Below are 20,252 nucleotides of genomic sequence, written 5' to 3' on the forward strand. Positions count from 1 at the left end.
GGGAGCGGGGGGGGGTGCTGGGCTGGGCTCTGGTGCTTTTGATTCTGTTCTTGCTTTAGAAGTTCCTTTCCTTTCCCAGTCATGCACTTCTAGGATCCACTGAAGCAGGCAAAGCCACGGTATGGGTCTTAGGAAGGTCCCAGGCAGTGCAGCTGGGACCAGGAGGGTCTTGGGTATGGATGAGTCACCAGAATGAGGCCGTTAGGTGAAATCCACTGTAACCTCTTCCTTTCCTATATTGTGAGGCTGAACCATGTGGAATTGTTGTCCCACAAAAATGGCCGTTTCATAAAGTTCAATCTAAATAGATTTAATTCTAAAAGTACTAGCAGGTGCTAAAGATTTCGGGAAACTTTGGGGAGGAAAATATTTAAGACAGTGAAGATGTATTTCCCTGCCCACTGGGACAGTGACTGCATGTGTGTGGGGTCAGCAGCCCAGAGTCTGAGTCACTTGAGTGGGCGACCCTTCAGCCCCCTCCCTAACGTGCTGGGACTCAGGGCTCCACCTGGCAGCCCGCGTGGGTTTGCAAAGCGGCACTTGCAGGTGCAGCGCTTGTTCCTGGGTAGCCAGCGGGGCTGCGGAGCTTTGACAGCTGTGAGTTAACCGCGCAGTGCTGGCCCCGCGGTCACCTGTGTAGCTCCTCAGACATCTCTCAGGGCTTCGTTCGGGGCCTCCTGATTCATCTTCCAAGGTAGTTTGCTCAGGTGGGAGGGTGGTGGTGAAGTCTGTTTCTGTTCCAGTTTGTCTCCATGTGGTCGGAATGTCAGAGCCCAAACTCAGCCTGAATTGCTGCTGCGAGCGGGTGGCTTAGGTGGCAGGGGAATCAGAAATAACCTTCAAAAGGCCCAGGTGATGAAAAGCATGGATGATAGAAGTGGAAAGCAGGGTGTGGTTGTGAATAGATTTCGTGTGTGTGTGTGTGTGTGTGTGTGTGTGTGTGAAATCAGAATTCTCTACATCCGCATGGTTTTGGTTTTGGTTACTTGTTTGTTTGTTTTCTTGCCAGGGAAACTCTACGGAGATTCAGATTACTTGGAAGAGAGGCACCGCCACAGATTTGAGGTGAGGAATTGAGTTTTGTGACTTTTAAATTTTTCTCCTTTCTGTTGCTTTGGAGACAGTAAGCTGAGAAATTAGTCTTCATTCTTCAACAGGTGAATCCAGTCTTGAAAAAGTGTTTGGAGGAGCAAGGCTTAAAGTTTGTTGGCCAAGATGTTGGAGGAGAGAGAATGGAAATTGTGGAGTTGGAAGGTGAGTACTTGGGGTGCTGTATCTAATGGAAAACAGTACGGTTTTCTTGGCACGTGGGGAAACACAAACATGTTAGCTGCTACCCTTGACCTAACAGAATAGGAAGCAGCACTGTCTTGGGAGGTGGGGGTCTTGGCGACGGAGGTGCCTGGAGCCCAGGGACACGGGGCCCATGGGGCGGCTCTGTGCCAGGGACCTCCTGCAGGCAGCCATTCCAGCTCTGGCCTTGGTGCCTCCTCCTCCCGGATGGGAGCTTGGACTCGATCCTTGGGCCCCCTCTAATCTAATGTGACCTGTGACTCAACCCTTCAGATGTCTGGGGAGCCAGGGACAGGATCTGGAGAGGAGGTGCCTTCAGCCAGGAGGCTGACACGGGCAGGGGAGAGGGCATCTGCTCCCATGTCTTGTGGGTACTTTAACCCGGGTTCCAATCAAGACGAAGTTTCAAATAATTGTAGGGTCTGTGCACATGTGAAACATTTAACAAGATTTAGTCTCTAATACATGTGATGTGCACATGCATGATGAAGCTGTTTCTCGCATGTTTCTGTTTCAGATCATCCCTTTTTTGTTGGCGTTCAGTACCACCCTGAGTTCCTGTCCAGGCCCATCAAGCCGTCCCCGCCGTACTTCGGCCTCCTCCTGGCCTCCGTGGGGCGGCTCCCGCATTACCTCCAGAAGGGCTGCAGGCTCTCGCCCAGGTCGGGTCACCTTCCTCGGCCCTCGGTGGTCATGGTTCCACACAGCAGCATCGCCCCCTGGTGATAAGCCGAGCCCAGGAGCTGGGCTGGGGGATCTCACAGGGACCTGCGGTGACCTCATCCCTGGGTTTTCTCAGGCTGCCTGTGTGCCGCCCATGACCTACCCCAGTACTGCCGAGTCCCCCACCTGTAGCATCGGGGTTCCAGGATTCCAGTCCAAGTAGGACCCTGTGGTCCAGGGGGGATGGTGATTTTTCCCCGGGTGTCGGCTGCAGTTGTCAGCCGCTGTGCACCTTAATCCAGAACCAGTTGGTCACCCTGGGTTGAGGCCTACGGTATCGTGACTGCAGCAGAGTTCAAATGTGTACCTTTGTAACTAGAAGCTCTGCAGCTGAATGTGTGATGCAGTAGAGTCCTTCTAGCGTGTCCTATGGGCTCCGTGCTTACAGAAGCAGGGAAGCGAGGTGAGTTTTTGGCGGGAGATGATGAGTAAACCGTCTGGTTTCTACAGGGACACCTACAGTGACAGAAGCGGAAGCAGCTCCCCTGACTCCGAGATCACCGAATTGAAGTTTCCATCCATAAATCATGACTGATGATAATGTATGTGCTATTTTTAAGCTTTAGGTTTTTATTGTTTGTTTTTGTAATGGTGATAACACTAGAATTACTAGAATATCATGAGTTTAGTGTTAAAATTTTTATCTGCCAGAGAATGAAAATGGTATGGTCAGCGTGGGCATCAAGTGGGTGAGACCCCTCCAAGTACTGCTCTGCCCAAGTACGTGCAGTTACCCACCTGCTCTGCCCCAGTACGTGCAGTTACCCACCTGCTCTGCCCCAGTACGTGCAGTTACACACCTGCTCTGCCTCAGTACGTGCAGTTACCCACCTCCTCTGCCCCAGTACGTGCAGTTACCCACCTGCTCTGCCCCAGTACGTGCAGTTACCCACCTGCTCTGCCCCAGTACGTGCAGTTACCCACCTGCTCTGCCCCAGTACGTGCAGTTACCCACCTGCTCTGCCCCAGTACGTGCAGTTACACACCTGCTCTACCCAAGTACATGCAGTTACACACCTGCTCTGGGGACTCCAGTGGGGGACACCAGTCACTGAGCAGTTGTCTCCTTATGGATTGCTACATTCAGGTGCTAATCTGACTAAATCTGGGAGGACAGGATTCTTAGCCATCGATATTTCATGTTTCCATAAACTTGGAGATCTTGAAGGAGGTGACAGATGATATGACAACATAGTAATTGTCATTTTTGCAGAGCCTCATGCCTTCATCAGGAAATGCTATAATATTGATATATGTGATACTTTTATGTTGATTGCTGCTTATTCTGGAAATCCCTTAAAATCCAAATAATTATTGAGCGAACTTTGAATGTTTGTCTTTGTAGTGACAGGACTTGTCAGTATATAAAGTATTGTAGATGTGGGCACTGCCATGAAGTGTATGAAGTCCTGCTAAGATGACTGAGTGAACTGTCAGCAAATATAGGCCGCTGCTGACGGTACCAGAGGGGGCTAGGGTGTCAATCAGGAATCCGGGGTCTAAAGGAGAATAGGGATGTGGCCTGGTCCCATGGAGCGGGGGTTCCCATCACAGATAAGTTGAGCAGCTGAGCTCCTGTACCCTTGCCCTCAGTAGCAGTGGGCCCCTGCACCGCGCAGACCTGATCGAGGGGGCACATGGCTGTTGCCGTCTGCCTTGGTTGATTAGCCACCTGAATGAGGTGGGCCGGGAGAGGAGTAGGCTTGTGCTGGGGGGAGGCGGTGGTTGCTTTCTCTGCCGGGTGAGCGTGTAGCCCAGATGGCCTGGCCGGTGCTCTCCGGCGGACAGTGTGCTGAGGCTGACAGGCTAAAAACTGCCCCGGGAGAAAGGAGACTGGAACAGGAAAGGGTAGATCTTTGGTCAGTTACATGGCATTCTAACTGCGCCCTCAGTGGAGAGCTCAGTCCGTGGCACTTTTAGCGGCTGGATGCTCTGAAAAGAGTGCTCGTATTGGGGCAGGTGTAGAGGTCCCTGTAAGATCGTAAAAGCGTGTGGTTCTATAGGAATGATCCATTTAGCTGTAATTATTCATGTCAGGCTCCTACCACAGACTTCCATGAAAAACAGACATAGTTGACATAGCAGCTGACTCCAGATTCTGACTTTTCTACTTTAACAATGCGTACGTCATGTAATTGCTAATTGTCTTTTTTTGTTTTTTTTGTAAGCAGGGGTGATTCTTCAAGAGAGCCTTCAGACTTCGGGAGTTTACAGCTTGATTTTACACTCGGCTTTTGACACTTCCTTTAAATTATGTTTTTATTAAGAATATTTTATTATGGGGAAGGGTATTGGGAAGACTGTGACCTGCATGTCCCATCGTGTGTATCGGCTCCTGCATGGTGGCTGCCTGGTGTTGACACTCTCCTTTTCAGCCCCCGCCTCAGACGGGAGGCGGGACATCCGGGCAGGAGCGGTGACAGGGCGGCTGGAGTGCCCGCCAAGCGCCTCGTTTCTGCAGCCGCCTGCGTCGCTGTGGATTTGCGTGTGTGGCCTCTCGCTTCCCCAGGGAGGCCTAGACCATCATGCGCTTGGTGTGCCCAGAGGGTAACTTTAGCTGATGCCTACACCCTTGGTGCTGGGGACCTGCGGGTGCTGCCAAGAGCAGTGAAACCAGAAACGAAGCCTTGGCACTGCCCCGCCTGGGGACTGTCAGTGCCAACCGTGGCTGGGACTCGCTGTCCAAGGGACAGTCAGTTTGATGTCACATGAGTGGCAGGAAGTCTGTGTCTCTCTGCAGCGTGATTTGAGAATCCCTGTCCTCTGGCTGGGCGTCTCCTGGGGCTGGGAAGCACTCCTTGCATCAAGGGGTCGCTCAAAAAAGAACAGAGCCTCTAAGACCCTCTCACATATCAACAGCTTTGCTCGAGGGACTTCTTCCTTCCGGGATGGTGTTACTGCAGTTGAAAGGCAATATGAAAATCTATTTTCTTTACATGATATAACAATGGGCACAGCTGTGTGCCCCTTGTATTCTGGCTGGACTTGGTGTAAACTCTAACTTAAGAAATAAATAATGCAGAACAAGAGATGTGCTTTGTCATGCTCTTCATGTACTGGCACATGGGAAGTGTCTGCTGCCAGGCATGCCTGTGTGCCTCCCGTCATCTGAGCGCCCGTCCCAGGCTGTCCTCCAGGGGAGCAGTCTTATGTGGATGACCTGATAGTTTAAAAACTAAGAAAGGAGCCGAAACCGGTTTGGCTCAGTAGATAGAGCGTCGGCCTGTGGACTGAAGGGTCCCAGGTGCAATTCCCGTCAAGGGCATGTGCCTGGGTTGTGGGCACATCCCCAGTAGGGAGTGTGCAGGAGGCAGCTGATCGATGTTTCTCTCTCATCGATGTTTCTGGCTCTCTATCCCTCTCCCTTCCTCTCTGTAAAAAATCAATAAAATATATTAAAAAAAATAAATAAAAACTAAGAAAGGAGCCCTTCTTTGTAATAGGGTCCAGAACTTCCCAAAAGACTTCAAATTTAGATTCTCAGCATCGAAAAATAGAAATTCAAAGTAGCACGGGTGCCACGTGCGCTGTTCGGGCTTGCGAAGGGCGAGTAGCGTGTTGTTCATAGAAGCCGTCCCTCCGCTGAGCGGGGACCTGGCAGACTGCTTTGTCCCCTGCAGGTCGTCCTGCTCCCCTAGCCCAGAGACCGGCTCCTGGGTGGTTTTTCCTTCAAAGTAAGACTTAGCGATACTGAATTCCTGCTCCTTGAATGTTGGTGAAACTGGCACCCACCCTCTGGCTGCTGAGCACACCTGCTCACAAGCTGCCTCCTCCACAGAGTGAGATCCAGAAAAGAGGTGGGCTCCTTGCCCAGCCAGCATGGCTCAGTGGTTGGGCATTGACCTATGAACCAGAAGGTCATGGTTCAATTTCCAGTCAGGGCACATGCTCAGGTTGCAGGCTCCATCCCAAGTGTGGGGTGTGCAGGGGGTAGCCCATTGATAATTCTCATCATTGATGTTTCTTTCTCCCTCTCCGAGTGAGATCCAGAAAAGAGGTGGGCTCCTTGCCCAGCCAGCATGGCTCAGTGGTTGGGCATTGACCTATGAACCAGAAGGTCATGGTTCAATTTCCAGTCAGGGCACATGCTCAGGTTGCAGGCTCCATCCCAAGTGTGGGGTGTGCAGGGGGTAGCCCATTGATAATTCTCATCATTGATGTTTCTTTCTCCCTCTCCCTAATTAGGCTGATGGGGCAGTTGGGGGTGATCAGGAAGGCAGGCAGGTGAGCGATTAGGAGCCAGCGGTCCAGGATTGTGAAAGGGATGTCCAACGGCCGGTTTAGGCCCGGGTACCTTAGGGGGAGTGCTACCTCTCAGATAGTAGCAGTGCACTGGACATCCCCCAAGGGGTCCCGGATTGGAGAGGGTTCGGGCTGGGCTGAGGGGACCCTCCTGTGCGTGAATTCTGTGCTCCGGCCTCTAGTGAGTACCCGTCTGAAGAAGTGGGCTCCTTTTCAGTCTTCCACTCGCTGTCCAAGGCTGTTGTCACTGAGGCCAGAAGCTGGTGTCCCTCGGACCCAGAGCAGCCTGGCTGCCTCATCTCCGTTCCTCATGGGCCAGAGTAAATGTCTCCCCTCACAGATGTCTTCATGTTCATCTCGTACTTCGAATGTGGCTGATTGGGGGGGTTGTAACCTCTTTTCCTAGCCAGTGGTTCCATACAAAAGCCATTCCCAAAACAGGGTTCTGACATGCCCGCTGGTGACAGCGCTCCCTGGAACAGTGAGGACTCGGCTGGGTGTGAGGTTTGCAAACACTCGCAGTGGTTAGAAGTTCCTGCCTCTCCCTATAAGAGTACCTCAGTTAGGAGCTGGCCACTTGCATAGCCTTTCTAGAAAAGGACCTGGATGCCTTTCCACGGCTCGTGAAGCCTGAGCAACCCTGCCACCCGGCTTGGCAGATGAGGCCGAAGCCGAGAAATGCCCAGGAGGGCGGGCTCCGTGCCGGTGTTCAGTACCCAGAAGCTTTTGGGGGAGGAAACCTGGCCAAGCTTCTCTGGTGTCCTTCAAACCCAGTGACCGGGGCCGATTTTTAGCTGCCCAGAGCAGCTTGGCTACAACGTGACTTAACCTGCCTTTGCAGAAATCGGCTCTTTCCCAATAAGCATCTCAGGATCGTGATGCCTGGGCTAGCATCTTGCATGTGAGCAGGAAAGGGGTGGCAGTGCGGGTGAGGGGGTGTCATTTAAAATAGGGGAGGAAATGAGTCAAGCAGCTGTCTGGGGGAGGAGCATTTCAGGCAGGGGAGGCAGCCCGTGCAAAGGCCCTGAGACAAGTAATGAAAGGTGGTCAGTCGCTGGAATGCATAAGCAAGGGGAGGAGGCGGAGTTGAAGGCAGGTCAGGAGGTCAGAGAGCTGTGTAGAGTAGACCATGGTTTGGGCTTTGCTCTCAATGTAATGGGGAGCCCTTGAAGGGCTTTGAGCCCAGACCTGTCCTGGTCAGACGCTGGCTTTATAGCCTCTGCCTCTGCTGGTTTGGGGCGGGGGAGTGGGGGATAAAGCCAGGCCCTTTTTGTGCAGGTGCCTATGTGCTGGAGAAGTGGTACCTGAGGATGACCAGTGCACTGCTACTCTCTGAGAGGTAGCACTCCCCCCAAGGTACCCGGCCATTAGAGCAGGTCTGGACTGGAACATGACCATCTCTGTGTGGGAGGACCCCAGGGCTGGCGTGGCCTCCTGGACAGAGCGGGACTAGGCATGTGACTCATGACTCAGCTACACCCAACTGTCTGGCCAGATGTTCTAGGAATAATCATTCTTGCTCCAGGTCTCTGTAATTTATTGAAGCGCAATGAGAACCACAGTTCCAGCATGCCAAGGCTGGAGGCTGCCTGCTTGCTCTGTAACTGAGGTGCCTTGCCATCAGCAGAGGGCATTTCCCAAGATAACAAGTTCCTTTCTGACCCTGTCTAGCCAACTGGAGTCAACAGACCGCAGCCTGGGCAAGATGAGCATCTTAGGGACAGGGACAGGGACAGCCCCTTCTAGCCCAGCCCCAGGATAGCCTGGCCAAGTTTTTACAGGTTCTTTCTGAAGGTGAGGTTCCTCGGGGCTCATGCTAAGAGCAATTTATTAGCTACACAGCCCGGAGTCTGCTCAGGATTGAAGCCACGTGGGACCAGCCTCTGTATGCAATGCTGCTGAAGGAGCAAGGAAGCCTGGTGCTCCCGTCCCCCTCTGAGCAGCCAGATGGGTTTATTGGGAGGTCTTTGGCTCAAATAGGCAATCCCTGTATCTCCCAGGGTGAGTGCCAGCTTCATCCCTGCGCTCGCCTGCCCACGGGGCCCTCACAGGACGCAGCAGGTGCAGGAGATGGGCCTGTGCTGCTGCAGCCTCTGCTGGAGCTCCTCCTTCTCGGCCGTCAGCACCGTCACTCTCTCCTCCAGCTTGCTCAGCTCTGCTGCCCACTTCTGAGGGGACATCGTAGAAACCGCTGTCTAAGCTGACATCATCTCAGGTCCACACACACACCTCCCAGGGTTGAACTGACGGAGGAGGGCAAGGCCCATAGAGCCTGATAGTGGTGGTGGTGGGGGGCTGCTCAAGGCCTCTGGCACCGGATTGACACTGCCAGGTGGGGAAGCCTGGTCTTCAGGCCACGCAGACACCCCTGATGGAGTCAGACCTGGGGTCTTGAGGGAAGCTGAGCATCCCAAGCCCTGGGATGACCTGTCCCCTGCAGCCTCCTCAAGTACCAGAGGCAGCTCAGGTGGCAGCCCCTCCTCCCACAATGTCCTCTCTCTCCACCTTCCTCTGCTTTTCTGCCACCTGATGTTTCCCTCTTGAAAAGGCTTTTGCTTGGGACTATGTCCAGCACTCCCTGCCCCTTATCTTGAGGGCCTCCCCCAAAATGTATACAGCCCTCAGGGTTGTCTTAAAACTTCTCAATATTCTACTCTGCTGACTCCCCCAGCCACGCAATGGTGGAATATGGCAGGTGGTAGGGATATTTCAATTCAGCCCCTCGGGCACACTCACGGGGCAATGGAGCATCAAGGAAAAGCTGAGGGCTTGCCCAGGACTGCTCAGCTTGGCTCCCATCCCACCTGACCAGCCTCTCCACTTACCTGTCTGCACCACTCCTGGATGGCGTGGACGGCCAGCGGGCCCTGGATGCTCCCCTCACGGCGCAGGAACACCTCCCCTAGGTCTGTCTCGTAGAGCTGCGGCTCCGCCTGGGCCTTCGGGGCGTGCACGCTCAGGCGGATCACCTGGCCAAGGGCAATAACAGCTCTGGGATGCTGCAGGGGAGAGTGTGCAGCCCAAATCCTGCCTGCTTGGTCCTGGCTTTCGGCTCCTGGGGACAGTCTGTGGGGCTGGTGCAGGGCTAGTCCAAGTCTCTTTTCTCATCACCATTTCCCGACTCTCCTTTGCACCACCTCCTGCCCAGCACTGCTCAGCAGAGTAGATGTGGGCCATCACGTGTAGGGTGGTGAAATGACAGATGACAACAGCCCCAGAGACCTTCCTGTCCCGCAGCTCACCTTGAGGGGCATGCCGCTGGTGGAGGTGGTGACCACTGGGATGAAAGTGAGCGTGTAGGCGTCAGGGAAGACCTGCGGCCTGAAGCCCTGCAGGACAGAGTCCACCAGCAGGCGCACGCGGTCCTCCTCGTGGTGGCTGCAGCGGATGCCCCGCACGAGCCCGCTGTCCTCCACGCCCACCAGCAGGCTGCCACCCTCGCTGTTGAGGAAGGCACACACGTAGCGCCGCAGGTGGTGCTTGAAGGCCAGGTTCAGGTACTCGCCGCCGCCCCTCTTGAACTCCATGTTGCGCGTCTCACTACCCAGGAAGGCGCCCTGGAAAAGCCTCTCCTGGCCCTGGATCTCCTGGTGCACGATGGCGCTGTCCGAGCGTGTGCAGCTGGGTTGGTGCATGGAGCTAGGCCACCCCAGGGCCTGGGCCGGCGGGGCGTTGGTGTGCCTGGCAGGTGGGCGGCTAGAGCCCGGGCTGGGTCCGGGGCTGGGGCCAGGGCTCGGGTCTCTGTTCTCCTCCTGCTGGTGTGGAGCAAGAATCCCTGAGCAGGACAGCAAGAGGGACAGGCTTCCAGAACTCCCACCTCCACCACCCTGGGGCCCAGCCCACTGCGGAGCCCCGTGTTCCTCCCAGGCAGAGGGATCTAATTCTGCTCAAGGTCCTGCAGCCCATGAGGGAAAGGCTGCTGGATCAAGGTTTGGAACCAGCCACTGGTTCTTGCCGGCTGGGCTGCCCTCTTCCCAGGTGGACTGTGAGATGCATGGTGGGTAAGAAGAGCTCTCCTTCTCCGGCTGGAAGCTGGGACAGCTGTGGGCCAATCTCTTCCCACTTGGCTGGGACAGACCTCTGAGGCCCAGGACTGGGTCACCAGGAGATACCTCAGGTCCCATGTGACAGCTTCAGGTCTCTGAACTGAGACCCCACCCCTTCCTGATCTTCCTGAAACCCTAGCTGATCACTTTCTGGACCACTCGTTCCTCCTGAACGTCAACTTTCCTCAGGCCCTCCCTAGTTCCCTTCCGTGCTTTCTGCTCTGTCCGGGGGCTCTGGGCATGAGCCCACGGCCACTCCCTGCCTGCTAGGCTCTGGAAGAGGCCTCCAGCCCGGGAGCTCAGTGTGGGCAGGGGCATGGCGATAGGGGCATTCCCTATCCGCCCCACAGTGCCCAGAAAAGACAGGTGTATCACAAACGTGAGAAACTGTCATACAAACACGCAATCAGGCTCTGATCTTGAAGTGCAAGTCACAGAGCTGTTTAGTTCTGCAGCAGTTTAAACACAGAGGCATTTTCACCCCAAAAGGAAAGGTAAACCAGGACCACCTGTCTCATGGAGTGACCTGCGTGGCCTCAGTGAGGCAAGTATTCCCTCATGTTCCCCGTAGAAGCCAACCTTTCAGTCCCACTGACTGGGTCTCACCGCCCTGGGTGGCCTGGCACCTGCCCTCTTTCTTCCTTTGCTCTTTCTGCAGCTTCAGCCTGAGCTCCAGGGACACCGCCTGGCCTGCCTTCTGCCTATAACTTCCCCTCACCACCCTGTTCCTTTGTATGTGCCATGTTCCTCTGCCTGGAATGCCAGCCCCACTCCCTAAATCCCAGCCCGGCGTTCACTCCCCCTGCTAATTTGTCCCAGAAAGCAATGGGAGCCCTCCTGTGTCCCCCCACAGTTACGGAGGCCACCATCAGCTTCCTCGGCCGTGTCTGGCTCTGTTCATAGATAGAGGGCTCCCTGCTTTACAGCCTGGCATAGAGCGGCTGCTGGTGTTTGTCAACTGAGTGAGGTGGTCCAAGGAGGAAATGAGGATCCCCTTGGGACCTGAGGCTGGGCCGGCCCGGCTCCAGAGGCGGGGATGCAGAGGACCAGGGAGGAGTCCCGCACATCCGCCTTTCTACACATGCTTCTGGCTGGAAGCACACTGTCCCTTTGGGAGTGAGCTGGCAGCGCCCACTGCAGGCCAGTTTTTTGGGTAGCAGTCCCCAAGTTTGCAGATTTGTCCCCACTTTCTCAAAGATACCCCTCCACCTATGGATGGCGGTGCAGGCCATCCATACCCAGACCCCTGGATCAGGCTCTGGGGCTTGCAGCCAGGTGGCTCCGGGAAAGCCTCACTTACCTCTCTGTGGTGTGTGGGCTCACAGCCGTCTCCCAACACCAGCTCCTTCCCGCGGGCCACCAGCTCCCTGATGATCTGGTGCTCCTCCAAGGCTGTTTGCAGGCGGCAGCGGAGGGAGGCCAGGGTGTCCTCAGGGGTGGCCACCTGCACCAGGGCATAGGCCTTCCGCGGCCGCCTCACCACCTCGATGTGCTCCCGCGCCACTGGCAGCTCCAGCCGCTCCAGGGTGTCTCGGAGCAGGCAGGCGAGCACCGGCACTGAGAACTGGGGGTTTAGGTGGCCCACGTAGAGCATATGCGTGCTGGGAGCCCCCTCCAGGCCTGAGTCCTCAGGCAGGGACTCTTCTGTGGGGCGCTCCTGCAGGGACTGCTTGCCTGGGGGCTCCATGAGGGGCTCCTGCACCAGTTTGTGCTGATCTCTTCCCGGGGGCCCCTGGAGGGGTTTCCCTCAGAAGGGCTTCCGGGATTCCTTACTGCTGGCTGCTCTTCCCAGGGCCTCAGGCTCTCAGCTTGGCCGAGGGCCTCCAGGGGACCAAAGAGATGCCAAAGCTCCTGGGAGGTTCACAGATGGGCAGGGGCTGGGAAGGGCCAGAATGAGAGGGAGGGCAGTGGGCTAGCAGGAAAGGGCCTGCCAGCCACCCCAGGCCTGGGACAGGAAAGAGGAGTCAGACAGGGCTGGGCCGGAGAACAGAGCATGAGAGCCTGCCCCTCCAGTCCAGGGGGCAAGATAGGGGATATGCCCAAAGAGGGACAGAGGGGACCAGGACTCAGGTCTCTGAGGCTCTGAGGCCTGACTGTGGCCCCACTGCTGCTTCTGCTTGCCTGGTCTGAACCTGGTGTGAGCCCAGAATGGCTCTGAAATGGTCAGGGCTGGGTCAGAGGGTTTTAGACCAGAGGTTTTATGCTTTGGGCACGCTGATGAAAGCTATGGCCTCTCCCCAGAAGAATGGGCTTTGCATATATGTGTATGTCTAACTTGAGAAGGCTCGTGGACCCTTCGTAAGAACTAGCCTAGATGGAGTCCTCCGTTTTTGGTTCAGAGAGCATAAGTGAGGAGGGGCAGAATGATGGTCAGCGCTGGGGCCCTACCCGCCCTCCCACCTCCCGCCAGGCCAGGGACCTCAATCCTGAGCTGTGCCCACACCAGCCCCTCCACTTACCCGCCCACACCCAGCTTCTGGTCGGTGTGGCAGGTACCACCAGCCTGCATCTTTTCAGATTGGATCCTTGAAGTTGTCAGGGCCTGGGGGCCACCAAGGCTGAGGTGGGGGCATTCAGGACCAACAGGAATAGAAGGACAAGGGAGGCCTATGAACCTCATGTCCTTGCTCTTCCTGGGAGGTAGTGGCCTGAGCTCCCACAGCTCCCTGATCCCTGGCCAGCAGCTCCCTAGGGCACTTGGGGGCTTGGCATGGGGTGGCAGCAAGAACCAAGGCTGCAGGAAGTGGGCGGGGCCCGTGCAACTACCTCTGTGATCTCATGAGAGCCAATAATGCCTTCTTGGCCAGCCTCAGGCAGTGGGCAGGCAAGGGTGGGAAATCCCTCAGGAGGATGCTATCCCCCACCCCCACCCTCTCTGTAACCATACACCAGCTTGGCCCCAAGGCTCCCTGGGCAGCTCCCAGAACCCAGGGGCTGAAGATGTACTTCCTTCCTCTGTGATGTCTCTCTAGGCCAGCGGTTCTCAACCTGTGGGTCGCGACCCCTTTGGCGGTCGAAGGACCCTTTCACAGGGGTTGCCTAAGACCATCCTGCATATCAGATATTTACATGACGATTCATAACAGTAGCACTATTACATTTATGAAGTAGCAACGAAAATAATTTTATGGTTGGGTCACAACATGAGGAACTGTATTTAAAGGGCCAGAAGGTTGAGAACCACTGCTCTAGGCCCTAGTGCCATGCAGGTCCCATGGTGCCCTCCATCCCCGCTTCAGTCATCAATCCCAGGCTCCAACTGGGCTCAGCTACCTCCAGGGTGGGTCAGAGCTCGCACAGTTGGGTCCAGGGCTCCCTGACACCAGGCCCTTTTCTATGCCGGAGGTACAGGAGAGCCCTGAACACTAGGCCAAGGCCCTATGGGGAGCACCCCAATGAGCAGCACAGCCTACCAGACCCCAATGTTCAGGCGTCTGTGGAAAACTGTGCCTACTCTGGCTTGGTAGCCCTGACCCTCTGGCCGCTTTGTGGAGACCATGGTTAGGAGCCGACAGTGGCCGAGGGGAAGGGCATTCTAAGTTCATCAGGATGTCAGAACCAGTCACTGGCGAGAGCTGGCAAGTACGCCCTTCCCCTCAGAAGTCTCCTTACCCACTCTCCCCGACCCCTCCCCGACCACCCCCCAGGCAAGTGGCTCGAAGAAAGGAAATGAATGACCCAGAGCGAATGGCTGGACGAGCTGGAGCCTCAGCGTGGCCCTGAAGTCAGGTTACCTGGCTTCAAATGCCTACTCTAACACTTCCTGGCTGTGATCTGAGCTGCTCTTTCCTCACCTATAAAATGGGTTTGTTGTGAAGGTTAAATGAGCTCATTCTAGCTCATGTAGAGCCGTGTGTGGGGTACACAGTGACACTCGGGTTATACTGAACTGTGCTGCTGCCCCTACACCTTCTCTGCCATCCCGTGAGCACCTGCCCCTGGCCCGGTTAGTCTGCACCTCTCCTTGCCTGAGGATGTGGATGAGCCCAGACACTGAGGCTCCTGGGAGCTGCTAACCTTAACAGTGTTCTTCCAGCTCCGGCTTGAGGAGCTGCTGTGCGCACCGCTGTCTTGCTGGCATGCAGTGCTGGGACCCCAGGGGACACCTGGCTAATCTGTTAGGAATTTGCTGGAATTAGAAGAACTCAGGGATCATCCTGTCCAAGCTCCTCATTTTATATGTGAGGAAACTAAGACCATGAGGAGGGACTGACCTGCCTGCTGGAAAACAGTGATTTGGCTGTTGATTGAAAAGACACTGGCATCTATATTGCTTTTTATTTATAAACAAGTCAACATAAAATAGTCCAGAGGGTAGCAGGGCAGCTGTGCTGACCTGCTTGCGAAGGAAGCATGTAGACAGCGGAGTGGGTGCAGCCAGACTCCAGCCTGGAGACCCTTACCTCCCACCACCCTAGGGACTTCGTGGCCTAAAATCATTGGCCCGACCTTCTGTGGCAGCAGTTCTGGCCAGAGCAAGGAGCTGTGCTGGGTCAGTGCGGGCAGGGACTCCCATTCCGATGGATGAGGCTGGGCGATGGGCCCAATAAGGAAGAGAGGGGAAGGTGACAGGACTTTCTCCACCCAACACTGAGTGATGTGGTCAAGGCTTTATGGGTCTGTCTGTCCCAAAGAGAAAGTGCCCTGAGGTTATATCCTCTGTGAAGGGGCCACACCTCTCTAGGACCAGGGCAGGGCAGGGCAGTCTTTCTCCTCCTGAAACCCCATGTTTGGAGTGAGGAGTAGGAACTGAAGGGCTTGCCCAAGTGCCAGAAACAATAAATAACAATACAAAATGAACTTTTTTTTTTAAAAAAAAAGGTAGAGGTTTGCACCATGAGTTTGGAATCTGGGTATCTCGAAGGAGAAAGCAGGAGCTGTGGCAGTGGGTACCACATCAGACCCAGCAAGGGGTAAGGGGACTGGGCACGAGTGTCAGTTCAGGGCCCCATCTTCTGAGACCTCAGGGGTCCTCCCCTTTGCCATCACATGGCAGGTGTTCAGTCTAAACTTCTGAGGCCGGCCAGACTTGGGAAATAAATAGAGGGGGCCTCAGAACAGCGCCAGCCCTGGGCCCCACACTCCCCCTTCTCAGCCCTTCATGGAAGGACATGGAGGGGAGCAGTGGGGGCTCTGCATAGACTCCTGAAGTCCTGAGGTGCGCCGAATGCCACCAACCACCGGGAGCCAGCTGCTGGTTGGAGAATGCCGCCCCGTATGCTCCACCCCTCAGTTGTCAGGCCGTGTCTTCCTGCTCAGAACTTGCCCTGCTTCAGCCGGTCAATGTGGTAGGAGAGCTTGAGCGCGGGCCCCAGCTTCAACCCCATGTACTTCATCATGACGTCACTGCGCAGCAGGAGCAGGGCCTTGCCGTCGATCTCCTGTAGGGCGTGGGAGAGGCGCCATCAGAGGCCTGGTTGGTCTGACCACCCCAGGGAAGTACAGCCACATGGAATCCAGTGGACCTGCTGTGACACTAAAGCCTCCCTGGTCTACCACCTTTTGTCTCCTACCCTCCCTTCCCCACAAACAGCTATTGCTGAGCCCACCTGCTAACCTCTTCACATGTTTGTACCAGTTTCCTTTCTCTGTTGAACCCTCCCAGATGTCTGAGTCCAGCTCAGTTCCATTTCCTCTAGGAAGCCTCCCAGTCAGTGTATATGACCTTGTTATTCTGAGTCCTCTTCCTTCCTAAGAGGCAGGGACCATCTGTGTGAGCTAGACACACAGCAGGCCTGAGCTAAGAGTGCCCTCCAAACCCACCTGGCATGGGAAATTTAAATGAACTGCACCAAGCAGCAGGGGAAATGGCCTTGTGCCCCAAATCAGAAGAATGGTCAATGCGGAGATTAGGAGTAGTCCCTGGCCACAGGGCCAACTGGTCACTTGAAGAGATGTGTGAGAGGCTAGGACAGTGATGGCGAACCTATGACACACGTGTCAGAGGTGACACGTGAACTCATTTTTTTGGTTGATTTTTCTTTGTTAAATGGCATTTAAATATATAAAATAAATATCAAAAATATAAGTCTTTGTTTTGCTATGGCTGCAAATATAAAAAAATTTCTATATGTGACATGGCAGCAGAGTTAAGTTAGGGTTTTTCAAAATGCTGACACGCCAAGCTCAAAAGGTTCGCCATCACTGGCCTAGGAGAAGACGAGGGCCTGATGAGGGTGGAGAGCTGGGGACCACTTGGCAAGGGACTCTCTAACTTGGGCTAAGGCCCCTGACTCTCAGGCCAAGGCTGGCAGATGAGAGAGCAGCGTACCTAGGAAGAGGAGGGCCTGTCCCTGCTACGGAGCCCACAGGGCACACACCCAGCAGTGAACTCAGTGCCCAGTGAGGGTTGGTTGAGACCCAAGATCCTGACCCCAAGTTTGTGTGGTCTCCTGAGCTGTTTCAAGGGACCTGGAACAAATGTAGAGCCCATGCCCTACAGAGTCTGTGGCTACAGAAGCAATACTCCCAGTGAACCCGAGAGATCAGCAGGGGCACCTACGTGTTTACGAAATAGGTCAGCGTGGGGTCCAAGCTGAGGATCAGCTTCCCGAACAAACTGCATCACATCCTCGACTGTCCATGAGGAGGGGTCCCGGCCACTCACTCGAGAGGCATCCCGGCTTTCCAGGTATCGGTCCGACCCTGCAGGACAGAGGGACAGCTGGCATCATGGGTGGGAACTGGTTTGAAGTCCCACCACACTCTTTGGCATGTCCTGTTTTCACTCTATGGGTGAACTAACAGCAGAGGGACCAGAGGCAGCAGAGGGTTTCCATAAAGGGTCTTTGTGAGTTAAATCTTTGTTCTTTAAGGGTAGATCTGATTTTGAAAATAGAATGTTACACAGAGGCTGTGACTCCTCCTGGGCTAGAGTCGGGTAAATGAGGTGATGGGCTTACTTAGGTTCGGTGGGACTGGGGGGTGAAACTGTTTTTGCTGTGGTTCTGGCAACCATTACTGAGAGACCTGGGAACTGGGCAAGAGCAGAGCCCAATTCCTGGGTCTAGAGAGAAAAAAGTGGAGGATAAAGCCCTGGGGAAGAGCTGACCTCCCTATAGCTAATGTACAGAGGCAGACAGTTTTGCTTTGGCTTCCAGAAGCCTCAGCGTTACTTTAGTGCCCCGCTTAGAGCTTGTATCTCAATCGTGGCTCAATCGCCACTTCCCTGTGGGAGTTGGGATCTCTATTCTGGTCATCACCTGCCACGGATCTCTGGTACATGGCATCCCTCTTCCTGGAATGTGTCCCTCCTCTCCCTTCAATTTCTTTTCTTTGGCAAACCCCAACTTAGCCAAGCAAGGGATGGCTTCAAGAACCAGCTCCTCTGTGAAACTCTTCTGGTGTAATATGGAAATAACTGGCCTCACAAAGCATTTTGTGTATCCCTGGTTACAGCTTAACTGCTACACACTTCTCCCATCACATCGCCTAATAACCTGTTATCGGGAAAGCAGTCAAAGCAGCCTTTAAAAAGAAATTGGATGATGTCAGTCCCTAGAAACCCCATGCAGTGGCCTCCCCTCACACCTGACAGGACATCTCAACTCCTTGGCCTTGCAGTTGCTCCATCACCTGGCCCTTCCTCCTTCTGACCTCACGTCTCAGGCCCAGCCCCATCTTTCCCTCACAATAATCCAGACAAGCCAGTTTTCTTGCTGCTACTTGAACAGGCTATGCTCTTATTCTTTGACCTGTAATTTCTTTTGTCTGAAATGCTCTTTTTCCAGATCTTTGCATACCCAATTCCTCCTCAACATTCAGGTCTCATCTCAAATACCAATTCCTCAGAGTGGCCTTCCCTAATCTCCTAGTAAAAGCACTCCATTCCCCATTGTCACTCTCAACCCCATTAACTCTGTAGTTTTTGTTTTTTCTTTCCAGCACATATGACTACCTAAAATAATTTTATGCATCAATGTCTTCTATTTTCTCCCCTGCTATGTCCTTATGGTATTGTGATTTATAATATGAAACATACATATTTGGTCTTAATACCCATTTATGGCATAGAACTTTTAAAATTCTTTGAATTTCCCAAGTGGTGAGATAAATAAAGGTTATGATGAGCCCCTTTCATTATAAGTATGTCAATGAGATGACTTTCGGAAAGACCCTAAAGATGGGAGTTGCTTGCCAGAAGAACCAACCAGGTGGCTAGAGAGTTGGACCTTTCAGCCCCACCTCCAAACTCCTGGGGAAGGGAGAGGCTGGAGATCGAGTTCAATCACTAATAGCCAATGATTTAATCAGTCGTGCCTCTGCGATGAAGCTTGGGGCTGGGCACTGAGCAGACCAGGGGAGAAGTGTGCTGGATTAGAGCCACAGAAATTCCGATGGCTTTTTAGAGGTGGCAGTAGACAGGAAGTTGGGGAGAACTCTCTATAGCCAGCCACTTCTCCCTACCCTGAAAGTCTACTGTGATGCTAAGACAGAAACAAACTCAGAGATTATGGAGAGCAGAACGGAGATATACAACTGAGCGTCCAATTCTTCTACCCAGGGAAGCTAGAAATCACTCACACACACAGTATTATTCATGCATACATATATATTACAAACACATACATATTCACATATGTAATATTATTATACTAGAGGCCCAGTGCAAGCATTCGTGCACTGGGTGGGGGGGTCCCTCAGCCTGGCCTGTGCCCTCTCACAGTCCAGGACCTCAGGGGATGTCTGCCTAAGCCGGCAGTAAGACATTCCTCTCGCAGACCGGGGCTCTTGCAGTCCAGGACCCCTTGTCCCTTACCGCCGGCCTGCAGCAGAGGCAGGAGAGGCTCCCGCCACTGCAGCTGCACTCACCAGCCATGAGCCCGGCTTCTGGCTGAGCAGCACTCCCCCTGTGGGAGTGCACTGCCACCAGGGGGCAGCTCTTCCATGTCATAGAAACCAGTCATTTCACCATTTGGTCTATTTGCATATTAGGGTTTTATTATATAGGATGTGTTTGTCAGCCTATTCCTGTTAGAATGTATACTCTACAGAGATGAAGACATTTGAGCAAAGAACTTGAGGCAGAGAGTGATGAGTATATTTAGGGTTGAGCAGGGAGGCAATGGGCCAGAGCAGAGTGAATGAGGAGAAGTAGCAGGAAGTAACATCTCAGAGGCGTGTATGTATGTGCTGGGCAGGGGAGCAGTGGTGAGGTAGCAGAAGACCTTGTATGCCACTGGCTTTTCTGAGTGACATGAGTTGAGTTTGAGCACAGGAGTGACATGAACCAATTTATAACTAAAAGAATCCCTCTCATAGTCTATGTTGATAATAGGTGTTAGGGGGCAAGGACAAGTGAAGGAGACCAGCTGTAAATGAGTCTCCGATGATAGTCCAGACAAGAGGTGACTATGGCATGCACTAGGCGGTAGTGGTGAGTGTGGTGAAGAGAGGTCTGACATATGAACATTATAAAGAACTCCCACCATTGTCCACTCATTTTCCCTTTAAAACAGCTCCTGAAGGAATTATCATCATCTTCAGTTTAGAGATGAGAGAACTGAGGCTCAGAGAAGAGAAGGGACTTGCCCAAGACCACACAGGCAGGAAGGAGATGAGTTAGGGCCCTGTCTCGATCTTTTCCTAGTCTCAATTTTTCAGATAGACTATATCAAGGTTCTCTCCCTCCACCCAATGGGTAGAGCTGGTGGTTACTCCTCAAAGAAGGGAGAGGGTCTCAATCTGAGAATGACTAAGGCAGGTGAGGCACCTCCAGAGAGGCCAGACTAACAAACAGATGCCCAATCATCCTGGGTCATGAAATAATAGGGGATAGACTTGACATCCATTAAATTCTATGAGAGAAACAATTTTAGGGCCAACTGAATGGAATCCTTTCATAGCCTTACTGGGTTCTTCAGGATCAGAAGCAATCTAGACCATGACCTGGCCAACAGACTCCATGTATTCCAAAGGAAGAGTAAAGATGCCTGGGGACAACAGTGA

At 53.9% G+C, this 20,252-nt stretch overlaps 3 protein-coding genes across 19 annotated transcripts in view; 1 reads left to right on the forward strand and 2 right to left on the reverse strand.

The window, feature by feature from the left end:
* Positions 1-5,047, forward strand: part of CTPS1 (CTP synthase 1) — a 21,718-nt gene extending 16,671 nt beyond the window's left edge. The window contains exons 12-16 of one of the 3 annotated variants that reach the window (XM_015563162.1): positions 1,010-1,065; positions 1,158-1,254; positions 1,811-1,955; positions 2,467-2,558; positions 4,185-5,047. In XM_015563162.1, coding sequence (XP_015418648.1) covers positions 1,010-1,065; positions 1,158-1,254; positions 1,811-1,955; positions 2,467-2,551 — 383 coding nt within the window. In that variant the 3' untranslated portion in view covers positions 2,552-2,558; positions 4,185-5,047. The remainder of the gene's footprint in view (positions 1-1,009; positions 1,066-1,157; positions 1,255-1,810; positions 1,956-2,466; positions 2,559-4,184) is intronic. The other 2 variants (XM_006762557.2, XM_006762558.2) reach the window with 2 other exon arrangements.
* A 2,808-nt stretch (positions 5,048-7,855) lies between these two features.
* On the reverse strand, positions 7,856-13,803 carry SLFNL1 (schlafen like 1). The gene is made up of 5 exons (XM_015563199.1): positions 13,759-13,803; positions 11,605-12,036; positions 9,501-10,013; positions 9,084-9,227; positions 7,856-8,426 (listed from the first exon to the last, which is right to left on the reverse strand). Exons 1-5 carry the CDS (start codon positions 13,801-13,803, stop codon positions 8,304-8,306), a joined length of 1,257 nt encoding a protein of 418 aa, XP_015418685.1. The 3' UTR covers positions 7,856-8,303.
* A 764-nt stretch (positions 13,804-14,567) lies between these two features.
* SCMH1 (sex comb on midleg homolog 1 (Drosophila)) overlaps positions 14,568-20,252 on the reverse strand; it is a 102,865-nt gene continuing 97,180 nt past the window's right edge. For all 15 annotated transcript variants that reach the window (XM_006762566.2, XM_015563164.1, XM_015563166.1 and 12 more), the window contains 2 exons: positions 16,807-16,949; positions 14,568-15,685 (listed from right to left, as the gene is read on the reverse strand). In XM_006762566.2, coding sequence (XP_006762629.1) covers positions 15,560-15,685; positions 16,807-16,949 — 269 coding nt within the window. In that variant the 3' untranslated portion in view covers positions 14,568-15,559. The remainder of the gene's footprint in view (positions 15,686-16,806; positions 16,950-20,252) is intronic.

This window comes from Myotis davidii, unplaced genomic scaffold (genome assembly GCF_000327345.1).
Source record: "Myotis davidii unplaced genomic scaffold, ASM32734v1 scaffold458, whole genome shotgun sequence".
Lineage (NCBI taxonomy): Eukaryota > Metazoa > Chordata > Mammalia > Chiroptera > Vespertilionidae > Myotis > Myotis davidii.